The following is an 18,638-nucleotide window of genomic DNA, read 5'->3' on the forward strand; positions in this document are numbered from 1 at the left end:
CCGACTTCGTTCATTAGCATATTTTCTTGTAGCAAGGTATTTTTTACTTTCATTTCCACCCACAAAATTGCATATTACGTTGATACATTTTAATTTACAAAATTAATAATTAATTTTCTATTGCTATATTGCGCCCATGGTCGAAACTAAAAAAATACCCCGGTATTCAATATGGAATGTCAGCATACGCGGATTTGGTCATATACGGTATTTTTAAGGAACCTAACCACCGTAAATAAGCAGTAAATAAAGCTTTAATGTACTGTATAAAAGAGGGAAAATACACAAAAATATACATGTATTGCTGGACATTGTACATACAGTACATGTACGTATATGTATACACTTTTGCTTAACGACCAATTCGGTTAACGATGGCGCGGTGGTCCCAATTGTCGTCGTTAAACGAGGAGTACCTGTATATCACATTACATAAAACTTTTAATCATATTGAAGGTTATTGTATAATACATATGTAAATGTATACATTTCCCACACTACAACTAGGTAAATACATTCTCAGCCTAGCTAGCACATCAGGTTGCAGCCATGTAGGTGACACAATGAGCACTCCATTCTGAAACAATGTGGCCAATCCTACCATGTGGCTGTTGGTACATGGTCTGTACAGTACATACCATTCTTTTAGTGAGAAAAGGGAAGAGGAAAAGGAGGCATTTTGGATCTATTTGAATGTGTGTGTAGAACCCACCATTTTCCTTCTGAACCCACAGCCAGATTATAAATCTGACCGTGGATTCAGAAGGAAAAAAGTGTGTGTAGAACTTTAGGAGGAATGTAAATGTGTTGAAGGATCTCAATGCTAGAGTAAGAGATGAGCCAATAGATGGAGTAGTAGGGAGATACAGGTAAAAACTATCGTGGAGAAAAGATGTCAGAGATGTGTTTAGAAAAGGAGTTGATGATAGCAAACACAGTGTTTAAGAAGCAAGCATATGTGGGAAAGGATGGTGGGAGGGAAAGGATGGTGGGAGGGAAGGGTGGTCAAGAGGGCATTAATGGACCATGTAGTGGGAGGATTGGAAGAGTTCTGGATATTAATGTATTCAGGGGAGAGAGTAGAGATTGTCTGGTAGAAGGGAAATGGAGAGTAGAGGTCAAGTGGAGGAGGAAAAAGAAGAGAAGCAAAAACATGCTGAGTGGGAACAAGTTGGATGGAAAGGAAAGAGAGAAATAATACCAGGGTAAACAGAGGATTATGTAGGAAGAGTATGCCAACAGGAGACCTGGTCCATAATTAGGTTGGATGCGGGGGGAGGAAATGATAAGTAGATAAATTAATAAGATAAATAATGATAAATAATAAACAAACAGAAAAATAAGAATAATTTATAATAGATAATACATAAATAAAAAAAACATAGATAATAACTAAGAGAAGTATAGTAGATAGTGAAGGAAAAAGGTGAAACAGAAATATAGGAAGAATGGGTATGCTTCAAGAATGAAGTGAATAAGTACACCAAGATGACAAATAGAATGTAAAGGATGGGAGGGAATAGGAGGGACAGCAAATTGTGGGATGAAGAGAGAAAGAGAGTGGTTGAAGCAAGTTTCCTCCTCCCTCTCCCTATTCACCCCCTCTCTCCCCCTTCCTTTCCTCTCTCTCTCTCTCTCTCTCTCTTTCTCTCTCTCTCTCTCTCTCTCTCTCTCTCTCTCTCTCTCTCTCTCTCTCTTATCTCTCTCTCTTTTTTATATGTGTATGTTAGAACCATTCACAGGTGTAAATCATAATTTCAGTGTTTCATGATATATATCATATACATTGCCTCATGTATAAATTTCTTTAAAACCTTTCCAGATATCTGATATTCTTTGATGACGGATATGCGCAGTATGTGTATCATCATGATGTGCGGGTTGTAGTTCAGTCGTCTGAATGCGTCTGGGAAGATGTAGCCTCAGAGTCAAGAGAGTTTATAAGAGAATATCTACAAATGTATCCAGAGCGTCCTATGGTTCGACTGCAGAGACATAACTACATTAAGACTGAGTGGAGTGGTAAGTTGTGAAAGTTGGTTGATACTGTTAGTGGCAGTTTTTATTTCTGTGTCCTTACCCCCACCCTCCCTCCCTTCTTCCCCCACTCCTTTCTTTCCCACTTTCCTATTTCTTTCCATCATCCCTCTTTCATCCCTCATTCTCTCACCCACTCACTCTTTTTTTGTCATTCTATCTGTTCCTATTAAGCCCACAGGTTATTGTAAGTGAATATTACTAGCTCTCAGTAGGATTAGATCTCATTGTTGCTCTTGCCAGGAAATTGGTGGAACTTGAGTCAGTTGTGATGTTCAACTGGGAATGTTATTACATTTGGGGACATTCAGCTCTATAGAAATAGGAGAATGTAGCATGTACAAAATTAATCAAGTCTTCTTGTCTTTTAATTAATTGACCAAATAGATAATACAGTCAAATCTTGGTTCTCGAATGTCTCTGAATCGGTTTCAGAGAATATGTTTTTGAAAAAAAAATTCAAGCTGGAAATACCTCTGTTTTCAAACAAAATTTCTGTTCTTGAACAACGCTGACATGTGGCCGCTGCTGAAACATAAACAGTCCTCTGTTGACTGCTTAGCTGAATAGTTGCACTGTACTTTTGTTATCAGTTTTATTGCATTCAGCATTTGATGATATGCCAAGTTCTTTAATCAAAGAAATTTGTGCTAAATGGAGTGATGTACAAAATTTTGTAGAAAAATACCACCCAGACACCGTGGTAGCACATAGAGCAGTAAATCTTTTGAGTGACAATGTCATGTCACATTTCAGAAAAAATTTACAGCACAGGCTAATACAACAAACATTGGAAAGGTTTTTAGTGAAAAAAAAGGAAAGAAACCCAAGAGAAAGATTTACCTGAACCAAAGAGAAGAAACACCCAAACAAGAATCACCATAAGTTTTTATGGAAGGGGATTCCCCTTCCAAGCAATAACTCACCCCTTTCCCTTCTTCATCTCCATCCACCTATGCCATCACATTGTAGCCAAAAGGGTACAGTACATACATTACATAATAACTGTACAGTGTTGCTTTGTCATTAAATTTACTTCTGTTATGTTTTTCATTTGATTTACACTTTTATGTTTTATTTATTATATGATATATAAAGTGTAATTAGGTAAATAAGCATTCATCTGGTGCTTGGGAATGAATCTCTTTTACATTATTTGTAATGGGAAAATATGATTTGGTTTTCGAACAATTCAGTTTTAGAACAGATTTTTGGAATGAATTGTGTTCAAAAACTGAGGTTTGACTATACTTTCGTTTGAGGATATACAGTACTCAAACACTTTAATTTCAAATGAGAATTCATTGAAATGGAGCTGTTCAGTGATAACAGTACAAAATGGTCCCATCAACAAGAGCATATATCAAGTGCCAGGGAAGGTTTGCCATGTCTTTCTATTTGTTCTTGGAAGTATGTCACCTGTGCATAGCTGAAAAGGCTGTGGAGAATCTTCGTCCAGAAAACACTGAATTGAAAAGCAAGATGGAAATCCTTGAAGAATTTATAACTTCTCTCATAGGTGCCAATGCTTCTCTACCACGTGCTGCAGTTTCAACATCTGCACCCCAAACCTATGCTGCAGCAGTGGCCCCTGCTCCAACACCTCTTTCATCTTTGACAAAGGTCACTCATACCACCCTCCAAATGGGACAGGATCAAGTCGGTACCTTAACCACTTCGGTACGGGACTTAAATCTCGCGGGCAGCAGCCAATGCCAGCCGTATGACGTGTCGTAATAATACTCGCATCATAAAATATAGTCACCGCTTATATCGATCGTTCTCTCTTTCACCAGCCAATTTTGAAAACCACAGAGAATGGGATTCAGGGCGCATTTGGGAGAATGTAAAAACACAGGGGCGACTACAATAAATATAATCAAGACGCCGATATGGCAGCATCGCGAATCCACTTGCTCCTCATGACGCCTACGTGTGCGGCACCGTATGGAAGGGGTTAAGCAATGAATTCATCACAGTTAAAGATAATGCCCAAGCAAAAGCCTGTCAAGCCTGTCATGATGCAAAACTTTTATGGTCCCTTGCTGCCATGGACAATAAACCAGAAGATAGTGTTATTACAGGAGATTCATGAATATGACATCAGTCAGAGGAATTCTGTGGAAGAGCTCCAAAAAGAAGGAAAATATATTGTTTTCCCAGCGCCAAAATTGATACATCATGAATGCTATCAAATTATTCAGTGATGATGAAAAGATTGATGACTTATTGAACATCATGAACACGAACTCGGAAGAATTGATAAATAAATATAAACATATGATTGATGAGCTAAAAGGAAAGCATAGAAGAATCATGGTATACAGCATTCTCCCTCACATTGGTGCTGAGGGGCAGTTTTAAAACAGGGCTTTCACCACAAATAACTGCTTAAGTCTTTGTACATATACCATACACATATATATACTAATGGCTATTTCCTCTGTACAGAGGAAGTAACCAAAAAACATACATACATATACCAAGGCTTTTTTCCCCCTTACAAGGGAGGTAGCCAAAAAGGGAAAGGCATAAAATCATTTCCACCCATTCCATCCCTGAATACACTCCACACCCCTCCACCCTCCCTCTTATCTGAGCACCTCCTGGATGACGGGTCATCCCACTCCCATCCATTTCATCCCAACATGCTCCACTCACACTCACCCCACCTCCCTCCCTCCCTCTTATCTTGGCTCCTCTTGGATAACGTGTCATCCCTGCATCTTGCCAGCTGCCCTGAGTGAATCGGAACAACTACTTAGAGTTGTGTGACTACCTTCATGACACGTTTGAAAGTGCAAGGCTGATTTTTTATGCAGGATGGTGCCCCCTGTCACACAGCTAAAAATGTAACAAAGTGGTTGAAAAATTGTGAAGTAAAGTACTTTGAAGACTGGCCAGGCAACTCTCCAGACCTCAACCTATTGAGAATCTCTGAAGTTTGATGAAAAAATGTCTGGAGAGGTATGACACCTAATGACTCCTGAAGTTAGAGACAACACTGTGGACGATCTGGGCAGAGTTCTCAGTGGAAAAGCTTAACAATCTCGCTGAAAGTGTCCCTAGAAGACTGACGGAAGTCATAAAATGGAAGGGAAATGTCACCAAGCATTAACCACTTCAGTACGGGACTTAAATCTCGCGAGCAGCAGCCAATGCCAGCCGTATGACGTGTCGTAATAATACTCGCATCATAAAATATAGTCACGGCTTATATCGATCGTTCTCTCTTTCACCCGCGAATTTTGAAAACCACAGAGAATGGGATTCAGGGCACATTTGGGAGAATGTAAAAACACAGGGGCGACTACAATAAATATAATCAAGACGCCGATATGGCAGCGTCGCGAATCCACTTGCTCCTCATGACGCCTACGTGTGCGGCACCGTATGGAAGGGGTTAAAGAAGGAGTAAATGTTCAACAATAAATTTTGTTGTACCATTTTTCTGATAGCAATACAATTTTTTCCTTGATTGTTTTTGGGAAGGGTGCGTCAATACTTATGGCAGCTATTGTGTGTGTGGTGGGGGAAAAGAATAATGCCACCAAGTTTTTCCACTTGGATCGTAAGAGGTGAGAAGAAAGGGACGGGGATTGGGACTAGGCATCCTTCTCCTTGTAGCCCCACAGGGGACATTCCTAAAAAAAGTAAAGGCATAAGAGGGTCTAGGAGTTTTCCGACCAGCACCCTAAGGTTTGGGTCTTTTAATGTGCGTGGATGTGGTACAGATAAGAGTAAAAGGGAAAAGATAGTATGTTTGTGAGAAGAAAGATGGATGTGTTGGCTTTGAGTGAAACTAAACTGAAAGGTAAGGGTGAGTATAAGTGGGAGGTTATCAGGAGTGAAGAGAGGGCAAGGGAGGGAAGGGGTGGCTATACTAGTAAGTGAAGAGGTAGGTAAACGTGTAGTGGAGTGGAAAGAGGTTTCCTCAAGGATAATGTGGATGAAGGTGAAACTGGGAAAGGAGATGTGGGTTTTTGTAAGTGCATATGGGCCTGGCAGTGAGAAGAGTGTAGAAGAAAGGGAGGCTTTTTGGATAGATTTAGATGAGTGCATAGGGGATTTAGGGAGAAATGTCAATGTAATAGTACTGGAAAACCTTAATGCTAGGGTAGGAAATGATCCAATTGATGGAGTGGTTGGGAAATGTGGAGTTCCAGGAAAGAATCACAGTGGAGAGTTGATGGTGGAAATGTGTCTAGAGAGTTGATGATAGCAAATACAGTGTTTTGGAAGTCAAGCATAAGTACACATGGGAGAGGGTGGTGGATGGAAGGGTGGTAGATATACATGTGCTAAGGGGAGAGGGTGGGGGAATATCAGATCATTTTCTGGTGGAAGGTAAGTTGAGAGTGGAGGATAGATGGAGAAAGAAGAAAGGGACAAAAGTTAGGGAGGTGCTTAGAGTGAACTCTTTAAATGAAAAGGAAAAGGAGAAGGAGTACAAAAAGAAGCTGAAAGAGGAGTGGGAGGGAATGAAGGATAGAGCAGAGCTAGGAGTGGAGGAGGAATGGGGATGGTTCAAGGAGGGAGTCACAAAGTGTGCAAAGATGGTGTGTGGAACAAGAAGGACAGGAGGAAATAGAAGGAAGGGTAGTGAATGGTGGGATGAGGAAACAAAGAAGGTTGTAGAAGAGAAGAAGCGAGCTTTCACAGATTGGTTACAAAATAGGACGAGGGAGTCATATGAGAGGTACAAAGAAAAGAAAAGAGAAGTAAAGCAAAAGGTAAAGGAGGCAAAGAGGAGAGCAGATGTGAAGTGGGGTAAGAGTATGACAGAAAGTTTTGAAAGTAATAAAAAGATGTTTTGGAAAGAAATTAAGAGAGGAAGAGGAGGCGAATCAAGTAGAGAGGAAAAGGTAAAAGGTGCAGATGGAGAGATGATAATGGAAGAGAAGGCAGTAAGGGGAAGATGGGCAGAATATTTTAGGGAGTTACTAAATGTGAAGTTAGATGTGGAGTGAATATGAGGGGGCGTCCTAGGATGAGATGGATGGATGTGGTGAAAGGGGCTTTACAAAAGAGAGGAAGGACGGGAGAGGACAGAAGATAGGGGTGAATGGAGAAGGGTTGTGTATAGATGAGGCTGTGATGCATGAGGGGGAGTGGGTGGGGGATGGGGGGTGAGGAAGTATGTATGAGAATTTTTTTTTACGCAGCCCGAAGGGATTTCTCCCCTTCTCCTTTCCTGCATGAGGGGACGGAGAGGAGGGTCGCCGATTTTATGAAGCGGCCTTGCTGTGGATGTGCTGTGTCTTGCAACACTGCTTCTGACCCAGGGCAGTGGACTGGATGCAGGGATAACCCGTCATCCAGGAGGTGCCAAGATAGGAGGGAGGGAGGAGGATGGAGGGGAGTGGAATATATGGGAAATAAAATGGGTGGGAGTATTTTCTATGCCTTTTTCTTTTTGGCTACCCCCCCATGTAACGGGGAAAAAGCCTTTGGTATATGTATGTATGTATGCTAAATGTGAAGGAGGATAGGGAGGGAAAGATAGCTGCAGTTGGAAATGCTAAGAAAATGACTGTGATGAGTGAGGAAAATGGAGAAATAAGGAAGGATGAAGTGAAGGCAGTTTTTAAGATGATGAAAGCAGGTAAGGCATCTGGTCTGGATGGATGCCATGCAGAATGTCTAAAAAAAAAAAGGAGGTATAGTGATGGTGGACTGGCTGGTGAGGTTATTTAATGTTTGCTGGAGAGAGGGTAGAGTGCCGGAGGACTGCCTGTATAGTTCCACTTTACAAGGGAAAAGGGGACAAGTGTGAATGTAGTAGTTTCAGAGGGATTAGCTTGTTAAGTGTAGTTGGGAAGGCTTATGGGAGGATCTTGATTGAGAGGATTAGGAGAGGAAGAGAGGGAGTAATTGGTGAGGAACAGTGTGGATTTAGGACGGGTAGTGTTTGTGTAAATCAGATTTTTGTGGTAAGACAGATATGTGAGAAAGCTATAGGAAATGGGAAGGATGATTTTTGGGCTTTTATGGATCTGGAAAAGGCTTATGACAGGGTAGACAGAAAGGCACTGTGGGAGGTTTTGCGGATTTACGGGATCGGAGGAAAGCTTTTAGGAGCTGTCAAGAGTTTTATGAGGGGAGTAGAGCTTGTGTCAGGATTAGAAATGGAGAGAGTGAATGGTTCAAGGTAAAGGTGGGACTTCGTCAAGGATGCGTTATGTCGCCCTGGCTGTTCAACTTTTACATGGATGGGGTAGTGTGAGAGGTAAATGCAATGGTAGTGGGTCAGGGATTGGAGATGGTTAACCTCTTCACTCTGGGGCACATCACATGTCTGGCAGCATTAGCTGCCCGACGTGCGATGTTGCGTCATAATAATCGCATTATAAAAAATAAAGTCAGTGCTCAATCGTTCGTTCTCTTTCACTAGTGAATTTTGATAACCATAGAAAATATGATGAAGCCAGTTTAAAGAGAATGGAGATTACATAGGTACGACTACAATAGATATAATCAAGATGCCGACATCGGCATCATCGCGTACCCACTTGCTCCTCATGCCGCCTACAAAGGCGTCACCGTATGGAAGTGGTTAAAGAAGATGGAGAAAAGTGGGAGGTGAGCCAGCTGTTGTGTGCGGACGACACTGCGCTTGTGGCAGGATCAGAGGAGGGATTGAGGAAGTTGGTGACAGATTTTGGGAGAGTGTATGATAGAAGAAAGCTGAGAGTGTATGATAGAAGAAAGCTGAAGATAAATGTGGGTAAAAGTAAGGTGGTGAGATGTACAAGGGGTGAAAGTGGCAGTAGACTGGAAGTGAGCATTTAGGGAGATATTTGGAGGAAGTGGATAGTTTTAGATACTTGGGTGCAAATGTGGCAGGAAAAGGTGGAGTGAAGGTGGAGGTAGAATGTAGATTGAGAGAAGCGAGTAAATGCCTTGGTGGATTAAAAAGTGTAATGAGGAATAGACATTTGGGAATGGATGCTAAGAGGAGACTGTATGAAGGAGTGATTGTGCCAACAGCACTGTATGGAACAGAAACATGGAACATAAGAGAGGAAGAGAGAAGGAGTTTGAATGTGTTTGAGATGAGGTGTCTGAGAAGTATGATGGGGGTTACTAGGCTAGATAGAGTGAGAAATGAGGAGGTGAGGAGGAGAATGGGGGTGGAAAGGGAGTTGGGAGATTGGGTTGATGAAAGAATATTAAGATGGTTTGGACACATTGAAAGAATGAGTGAAGAAAGACTAGTGAAAGAGATATGGAAGGCAGATGTGGAGGGAGTGAACATGAGGGGATGTCCTAGGATGAGGTGGATGGATGGGGTGAAGGGGGCTTTGGGGAAGAGGGGAATGTCTGTTGAGGAAGGACGGGAGAGGACAGAAGACAGGGGTGAATAGAGAATGGTTGTATATGGATGATGTGATGCATGAGGTGGAATGGGCAAGGGGATGGGGGGTGAGGTAGTGTGTGTGAGCAAAATTTGATGCAGTCCAAAGGGATTTCTCCCAGTCTTCTATTATGCATGGGGGGACAGAGAGGGGGGTCGCCAATTTGATGAAGCAGCCTTGCTGTGGATGTGCTGTGTCTTGCGACTCTGCTTCTGACCCAGGGCAGTGGACAAGGTGCAGGGATGACCCGTCATCCAGGAGGTGCTAAGATGAGAGGGAGGGTGGAGTGTATTCAGGGATGAAATGGGTGGGAATGATTTTATGCCTTTTCCTTTTTGGCTACCTCCCTTGTAAGGGGGAAAAAGCCTTGGTATATGTATGTATGTACAGTAGAAGCCCGATTTAACGAAGTAATTCAGCCAAGGATCAGTCCGCTAAATTGAATTTTCCGTTAAATTGAGCGAGTGAGCGTTGGTGTAACAGTGTTGCCAGAGCGGATTATAGAAATGATACGTACCTAAAAATTCCCTAGTGTACACACACACACACACACATACAGTATATATATTATTGTAAGTGAATTATAGGCAGCACAATCGTGAATTGCAAACGAACAGCAATGTGCAGTAATTTGTTGCAACATGTATGTATTTACCTAGTTGTATTTTACGGGAAGGGGAGCTATGCTCGTGGTGTCCCGTCTTCATACCTCATTTTATCTAAACTATTTTTAAATTCAAGTATTGTTTTTGCACACACCACTTTCTCATCTAACTTGTTCCAATTGTCTATTACTCTGTGAGGAAAGCTGTTCTTTTTCAGATCTCTTCTATAGCTGTCTTTCTTGCTTTTCTTTCCGTGCCTTCTTGTATTTCTATCATCCCATTTTATCAGATTTTCTCTATCAATAATTTCTATGCCTTTTATGATTCTGTAAATAGTTATCAAATCTCCTCTCTTCTTTGCTCTAATGTCTGTAGTTCAAGTTTTGCTAGTCTCTCTTCATATGATAGTTTTGAGAGTGTTGGTGCCAATTTTGTAATTGCTCTTTGTATTCTTTCAAGTTTTTTTATACATTTTTTTGTACTTGGTGACCACATCGTTGCTGCATATTCCAATCTTGGTCTTATCAGAGTGATTAGAATTTTCTTCACCATTTCGTCATCCAAGTATGTAAATGCCACTTTGATTGTTCTTATTAAATTATAAGTTTCTCCAGAAATCTTATTTATATGTTTCTCAGATGACATATTATTCATAACAATGACTCCCAGGTCCTTTTCATTTTCTACTTTTTTTATTCCTTCTTCTCCCAATTTATATGCTCCTGTTATTCTGTTTTTGCTTTTTCCGAATTCCATTATACTACACTTTTTAGTGTTGAATTCCATCTCCCACTTCCTACTCCATTCCCATACTTTATTTAGATCACTGTAGTGACTCACAATCTTCTTCCGTGTTCACTTTTTTTAATAGTTTTGCATCATCTGCAAAGAAGCTCGTATAACTTTCAATTTCTTCATCCATATCATTAATATATATAGTAAACATTATTGGGGCCAGAACTGTTCCTTGTAGAACACCGCTTATTACTTCATCCCATTTTGAGTGTTTGTCTCTTATCACTACTCTCATTTTTCTTTTTTTGCAAAAAGTCTTCCATCCATTTAACCCCTTCCATACGGTGCAGCACACGTAGGCGTCATGGGGAGCGAGTGTATTCGCGAGGCTGCCATATCGGCGTCTTGATTATATTTATTGTAGTCGCCCCTCCATAATGACATTCTTTCTAATTCTTTTGTAATTGCATTTTCTATGGTTATCAAAATTCACGGGTGAAGAGAGAACGATCGATATAAGCGGTGACTATATTTTATGATGCGAGTATTATTACGACACGTCGTACGGCTGGCATTGGCTGCTGCCACCGAGATCTAAGTCCATGACGCCTACGTGTGCGGCACCGTATGGAAGGGGTTAAGCAGTTTGCCCTGTACTCCTCCTTCGGTTTCTAATTTCTTAAGCAACTTCTTATGTGGTACTTTGTCAAAAGCTTTTTTTAGGTCTAGAAATGCACAATCAGCCCATCCATCTCTTTCTTGTATTATATCTATTAGCCTTGAATAGAAACATATTAAATTAGTGATGCATGATCGTCCTTGTCTGAATCCAAATTGCCTTGGATTTAGCACGCTGTTTTTTTTCTAAACATTTTACCCATTTACTTTTGATAATTCTTTCACAAATCTTTGCTATTGTACTTGTTAGAGAGACGGGTCTATAGTTAGTAGGTTCTTCTTTATTTCCTCCTTTATATATAGGTACTATATTTGCTTTTTTCCAATCTTCTGGAACTTTTCCTTCTTTCAAGGAACTATATTATGCTATGTATTTTGTCTGCCAGTTCATTCCTGCATTCTTTCAAAATCCAGTTTGCTATTTCATCTGGTCCATGCAATTTTCTAACATCAAGATTACTCAAGTGTTTCATTATTTCATTATTTGTTACTTCTATTTCTTTCATAGGGGGGACTTTCTCCTTCCATTCGATCTCTTCCGGTTGTATATTCTCCCTTGTAAACACTGATTTAAAATGCCTGTTCATAATTTCCACCATTTCTATTTCCTCTGTGTATTCAACTCCTTGTCTTAATTTCTCCAAATCTTGTTTGTTTTTCAGTTTGTTGTTTACAAATCTGTAGAATAGTTTTGGTTGATCTTTACATTTTTCTATGACATCTTTTTCATATTTTCTCTTTTCCTCTCTGCACACTTTTACATATTCATTTCTATAACAAGTATATATTTTCCATTTTTCAGGTCTTTTGTATTTCTTCCATTTGCTCCAAGCTTTGTCTCTTCTGTCTTTTAACTCCCTACAACTTTTGTTGTACCAGCACTTTACATATTCTTTTTCTTGTTTTTGTCTTGGGACATACTTTTCCACTCCTTTTTTATAAATTTTTGTCAAAATATTCCATTTCTCTTCTAGTGTTGTATCTTCTCTGTGTATTCTTTCCCAGTTTTCATTTTGAAAGAATTCTCTTATTTTATCAAAATTTGTTTTTTCATACATCAATCTTCCTTTTCTATATTGTTCATTTCTTTTCATGTATTTTGTCTCATTTAGTTCTAGTTCTATCAATATGTGGTCACTTTTACTTATTGGTGCCCAGTATTCTATCTTTTCCACTATTTCAGGTTCTGATGTGATTATTAGGTCTAGTCTCGATGGTTCTTCTTCATTTCTATACCTAGTGTTCTCCTGAATCCAATGTGTCATTGTGTGGTCAATAATCATCTCAAGTAGAACATTTCCCTATGAGTCTTCTCCACCCTTTACGGTCATCTCTCCCCAGCAGATTTCTTTGCAATTAAAGTCGCCCATCATAACTATTCTTCCATCTTCCATTATCTTGTTTAATGTCTTCTAACATACTTTTATGTTCACTCTCTTCCCATGAGGCTGTTTTTGGGGGGACGTAGTTTATTACAAACTTTCTGCTCTTCTTATCTCTGTCTTCCACTTCGATCATAATCATCTATACTCTATTCTTTCCATATGTGACACTCTTCACGTTTATATCCTTCTTAGTCAGGAACATAACTCCACCCCATTGTTTTATCTCTCTGTTTCTAATCCAATAATTATATGCATTGTGTCCTATGTTTTTGGGTGGTAGTGGACCTTTTAATTTTGTCTCTACAATTCCCATTATGTCCGTTTCTTTTTCCTTCAGATACTTGTTCAGTTCATTCAGTCCTGTTATTAATCCATCTGTATTTGTGTAGGACACTCTTAACTTTCTGTTATTTCCATTGTATTCTCTGTTTCTTTTTTGTTTCTCTCTGTTATGGTCCATTTCCTCAATTTCATATTCACTACTCTCCAGTAGAATTCTTTTTCTGACTCCATTCTGGTCTCGTTTTTTTCTTTAGCTTCTTTCCTTTTCATTTTCTCTTCGTCTCTTTCCTCTTTATTCATTTCTCTTTTAATCCATACCTTTTTATATTGTTCACTTGCTACTAGCTTCCCTGTTTTTGCTAAGATATTCTCTGCTGTTGTTTGTGACCTGAATTTAATCTTAATTGGTCTGGTCTTATCTGTACTATATTTTCCAAGCCTAAACATCTCTTCACTTTGTTTCATTATTTCAGGTTCATCTTCCTGAACTAATTCTAGTAAGCTGCTTACTTTTTCTTTTTCCTCACTGATTCTTGAAGTTCGATCTAGGTTATGTTTCTCTTCCATTCCCAATATAATTATACATTTCTTTTTACCTGCTAAGTCTCTTACTATATTCTCCTTCTGTCTCATCACTTTGATAACTGAATCTTCAGTTTCTTTCATTTGCTGTTTAATTATGTCAGTAAATGCAACTTTACTGTTTTCCTGGATTTTTTTCCAACCCTGTGCTTCTTTTGCTATGGCCTCTTTATTGACCTCTTTATTGTCTTTATTATCTTTACTATTCCTCTTTAATTCTTCATTCTCCTCTTTTACTTCTTTTAACTGTCTTTTTAATTCTTCTATTTCATTAGTTAAATTTTTGTTTGCCTTCTCTAGTTCTTCCAACTTTTCAACTCTCTGCGCAATGTTGGTTACGTTACCGAACCTGTCTTCCCAATGTTCGATCATCTTATCAAGTTTCTCCTCTAGTCTTGTCAATCAGGGGAGGTTGGTATCCCCCCCACCCTCATTAAATGCCTGGAAATTATTATCCTCACCTTCCATTGTGCTGCTCTTATCCATATTTCTAATCTTTACAATTTTGTTAATCCCATCACCAGAATCATCGGTCCTTCATTTGTTTACAAGACGTCTGGCCTCTTGGACCAAGTCCTCCCCTTCCTCATTTCCTTCCATTTCCCTCAGTGATCCCTCCCCTTCTCCTTTTTCCTCACTTTCCCATGACACCACGAGTTATCCCCTTCCCTGTAAATACAATAGGTACTTCCTTTGCGTTGAGGTCCACGAAAATTTCACTTTTTCTTCAGAACTCTAATCCTCGCCGTCCATCCGACAAAAGTGTGTGTGTGTGTGGTGTAACAATGATATGAGCTGTCTGTGAATTTCATGGAATATTAGTCATAGCTTCGTGTTTAGTTCGATGTACATAATTCTAGCGATTTATAGGACTGGGCAGTTGGTTTTTGGATAGTGAGCATTATTGTTGTGTTGTTGCAGAAAACGTAGTTCGTTGTTATAGAAGTGTTTTTCGTGGTGATTACTCTTGCGTACTGATTTTGAATTTTCCCATCAACTTACTGTTTCATTATTTTGTTTTCTTATTATACCGTCTATTTCTACTTCAATATATTTCTGCTACAATTATACTTTATACATAAACTGAATTATATAATGTATATATATTATAGTACGTATATATATATATATATTTATATATATATATATATATATATTTATATACCTCCAAAGTACTAAATTATAAATTTTTCCTTGACTCCACGACCACAATCTGGTAACATCTGGTAACATTGGACTCTGAGACACGCATGTGGCCAGTTGATGGAAAATGCTCAACTTAGCTTACCGTTCCTGCTAAATTGAGCTATTTCCGTAGACGCGCATCTGGCCAGCTAGCGGAAAATGCTACTTGCAGTTCGCCAATTTGAGCTTCCGCTAAATTGAGATTCGTTAAATCGGGCTTCTACTGTACCTCCAATGTCAGACTACTCCTATTTCGCTTTGCCTTTTCAACTCCCAACAGTGTCTGCAGAACATTTTGTGGCCATTATGGGTGTATCACTGTGCATTGTGATAATAATATCCACAAAAAACACACCGTAAGGATTTAACTTGTATTCAAAGGGAATTGCGGGAAGAGACTGATTGTTGTTGTGGCGACACGGAGTGGTGGCGCTATGGTATGGTGTAAACAAACACAAGCGGATACCATATCTGTGAATTTTTCTTACCGTAAATAGAATCGAGGGTAGTAATTACCTAATACCGTAACTGAATTTACCAGATAAAGAATTACCATATAAGGAGGACTCTATCATCATTTCTTTATGAATAGAGATTTCCTCTACCACAGACAAAATGATGTGTGGCTCTGGTCTGTATATATATATATATATATATATATATATATATATATATATATATATATATATATATATATATATATATATATGTACATAGTGTCCAAAATGTTCTGGACACTTGTAATTTTATATTGAAAATTAAGACAAAATTTAAATTTTTTTAACCTGGCAACCTACAAGGATCAGTTACTTCAAGACAAAATTTGAAAGAATAGGAAAACATATACCAAAAGTTATTAGAATATTTACAATTCAGTCATAAAAATTATGTGTCCAAAATTATCTGGACTTTAATTTACCTGTATTTATTCGTGTAATGATTCCCTGTGGTGGGGGAAAAGAAAACTGCCACCAAGTATTCCCACTTGGATCGTAAGAGGCAAGAAAAAAAAGGGACGGGGATTGGGACTAGGCATCCCTCTCCTTGTAGCCCTACAGGGCACATTCCTAGAAAAAAAGGCAGAGGCATAAGAGGGGCTGGAGGGCCTCGGTCCAGCACCCTAAGGTTTGGGTCTTTTAATGTGCGTGGATGTGGTACAGATGAGAGTAAAAGGGAAGAGATAGGTAGTATGTTTGTGAGAAAAAAGATGGATGTGTTGGCTTTGAGTGAAACTAAGCTGAAAGGGAAGGGTGATTGTAAGTCTGGGAGTGTAAGTGGGAGGTTATCAGGAGTGAAGAGAGGGCGAGGGAGGGAAGGGGTGGCTATTCTAGTAAGTGAAGAGATAGGTAAACGTGTAGTGGAGTGGAAGGAGGTTTCCTCAAGGATAATGTGGATGAAGGTGAAACTGGGAAAGGAGATTTGGGTTTTTGTAAGTGCATATGGGCCTGGCAGTGAGAAGAATGTAGAAGAAAGGGAGGCCTTTTGGATAGATTTAAATGAGTGCATAGAGGGTTTAGGGAGAAGTGTAAATGTAATAGTACTGGGAGACCTTAATGCTAGGGTAGGAAAGGAGCCAATTGATGGAGTGGTTGGGAAATGTGGAGTTCCAGGAAAGAATCGTAGTGGAGAGTTGATGGTGGAAATGTGTCTAGAGAGTTGATGATAGCAAATACAGTGTTTCGGAAGAAAGTCAAGCATAGGTACACATGGGAGAGGGTGGTGGAGGGAAAGGTGGTAGATAGAGCTTTAATGGACTATGTAGTGGTAAATAGGATTATGATAGGAAGAGTTAGGGATGTGCATGTACTAAGGGGAGAGGGTGGGGGAATATCAGATCATTTTCTGATGGAAGGTAAGTTGAGAGTGGAGGACAGATGGAGGAAGAGGAAAGGGACAAAAGGTAGGGAGGTGCTTAGAGTGAAATCTCTAAACGAAGAGGAAAAGGAGAAGGAGTACAAGAGGAAGCTGAAGGAGTGGGAGGGAGTGAAGGATAGAGTGGAGGTAGGTGTGGAGGAGGAATGGGGATGGTTCAAGGAGGGAGTCACAAAGTGTGCAAGGATGGTGTGTGGAACAAGAAGGTCAGGAGGAAATAGAAGGAAGGGTAGTGAATGGTGGGATGAGGAAACAAAGAAGGTTGTAGAAGAGAAGAAGGGAGCTTTCACAGATTGGTTACAAAGTAGGACGAGGGAGTCATATGAGATGTACAGGGAAAAGAAAAGAGAAGTAAAGAGAAAGGTAAAGGAGGCAAAGAAGAGAGCAGATGTAAAATGGGGTAATAGTATGACTGAAAGTTTTGAAAGTAATAAAAAGATGTTTTGGAAAGAAATTAAGAGAGGAAGAGGAGGCGAATCAAGTAGAGAAGAAAAGGTAAAAGGTGCAGGTGGAGAGATGATAATGGAGGAGAAGGCAGTAAGGGGAAGATGGGCAGAATATTTTAGGGAGTTGCTTAATGTGAAGGAGGTTAGAGAGGGAAAGATAGCTGCAGTGGGAAATGCTAAGAAAATGACCGTGAGGAGTGAGGAAAATGGAGGAGAAATAAGGAAGGATGAAGTGAAGGCAGCAGTTAAGATGATGAAAGCAGGTAAGGCACCTGGTCTGGATGGATGCCATGCAGAATGTCTTAAAAAAGGAGGTATAGTGATGGTGGACTGGCTGGTGAGGTTATTTAATGTTTGCTGGAGAGAAGATAGAGTGCCAGAGGACTGGAGGAGTGCCTGTATAGTTCCACTTTACAAGGGAAAGGGGGACAAGTGTGAATGTAGTAGTTTCAGAGGGATTAGCTTGTTAAGTGTAGTTGGGAAGGCTTATGGGAGGATCTTGATTGAGAGGATTAGGAGAGGAAGAGAGGGAGTAATTGGTGAAGAACAGTGTGGGTTTAGGACAGGTAGAGGTTGTGTAGATCAGATTTTTGTGGTAAGACAGATATGTGAGAAAGCTATAGGTAAGGGGAAGGATGTTTTCTGGGCCTTTATGGATCTGGAAAAGGCTTACGACAGGGTAGACAGAAAGGCACTGTGGGAGGGTATGCGGATATACGGGATAGGAGGAAAACTTCTGGGAGCTGTCAAGAGTTTTTATGAGAGTAGTAGAGCTTGTGTCAGGATTAGAAATGGAGAGAGTGAGTGGTTTGAGGTAAAGGTTGGACTTCGTCAGGGATGCGTTATGTCACCCTGGCTGTTCAACTTATACATGGATGGGGTAGTGCGAGAGGTGAATGCAAGGGTAGTGGGTCAGGGATTGGAGATGGTTAAGGAAAATGGAGAAAAGTGGGAGGTAAGCCAGCTGTTGTTTGCGGACGACACTGCACTTGTGGCAGGATCGGAGGAGGGATTGAGGGAGCTGGTGACAGAGTTTGGGAGAGTGTGTGATAGAAGAAAGCTGAAGATAAATGTGGGTAAAAGTAAGGTGATGAGATGTACAAGGGGTGAAAGTGGCAGTAATCTGGAAGTGAGCATTAAGGGAGAGCAACTGGAGGAAGTGGATAGTTTTAGATACTTGGGTGCAAATGTGGCAGGAAAGGGTGGAGTGAAGGTGGAGGTAGAATGTAGATTGAAAGAAGCGAGTAAATGCCTTGGTGGTTTAAAAAGTGTAATGAGGAATAGGAATCTGGGAATGGATGCTAAGAGGAGACTGTATGAAGGAGTGATTGTGCCAACAGCACTGTATGGAGCAGAAACATGGAACATGAGAGAGGAAGAGAGAAGGAACTTGAATGTGTTTGAGATGAAGTGTCTGAGAAGTATGATGGGGGTTACTAGGCTAGATAGAGTGAGAAATGAGGAAATGAGGAG

At 40.1% G+C, this 18,638-nt stretch overlaps 1 protein-coding gene across 4 annotated transcripts in view; it reads left to right on the forward strand.

The window, feature by feature from the left end:
- LOC143038110 (histone-lysine N-methyltransferase eggless-like) overlaps positions 1 to 18,638 on the forward strand; it is a 230,375-nt gene that overhangs the window by 79,635 nt on the left and 132,102 nt on the right. For all 4 annotated transcript variants that reach the window (XM_076207097.1, XM_076207101.1, XM_076207099.1 and 1 more), the window contains one exon: positions 1,823 to 2,022. In XM_076207097.1, coding sequence (XP_076063212.1) covers positions 1,823 to 2,022 — 200 coding nt within the window. The remainder of the gene's footprint in view (positions 1 to 1,822; positions 2,023 to 18,638) is intronic.

Source organism: Oratosquilla oratoria, chromosome 23, assembly GCF_046742065.1.
Source record: "Oratosquilla oratoria isolate Oo_2021 chromosome 23, ASM4674206v1, whole genome shotgun sequence".
In the NCBI taxonomy this organism is placed as follows: Eukaryota; Metazoa; Arthropoda; class Malacostraca; order Stomatopoda; family Squillidae; genus Oratosquilla; species Oratosquilla oratoria.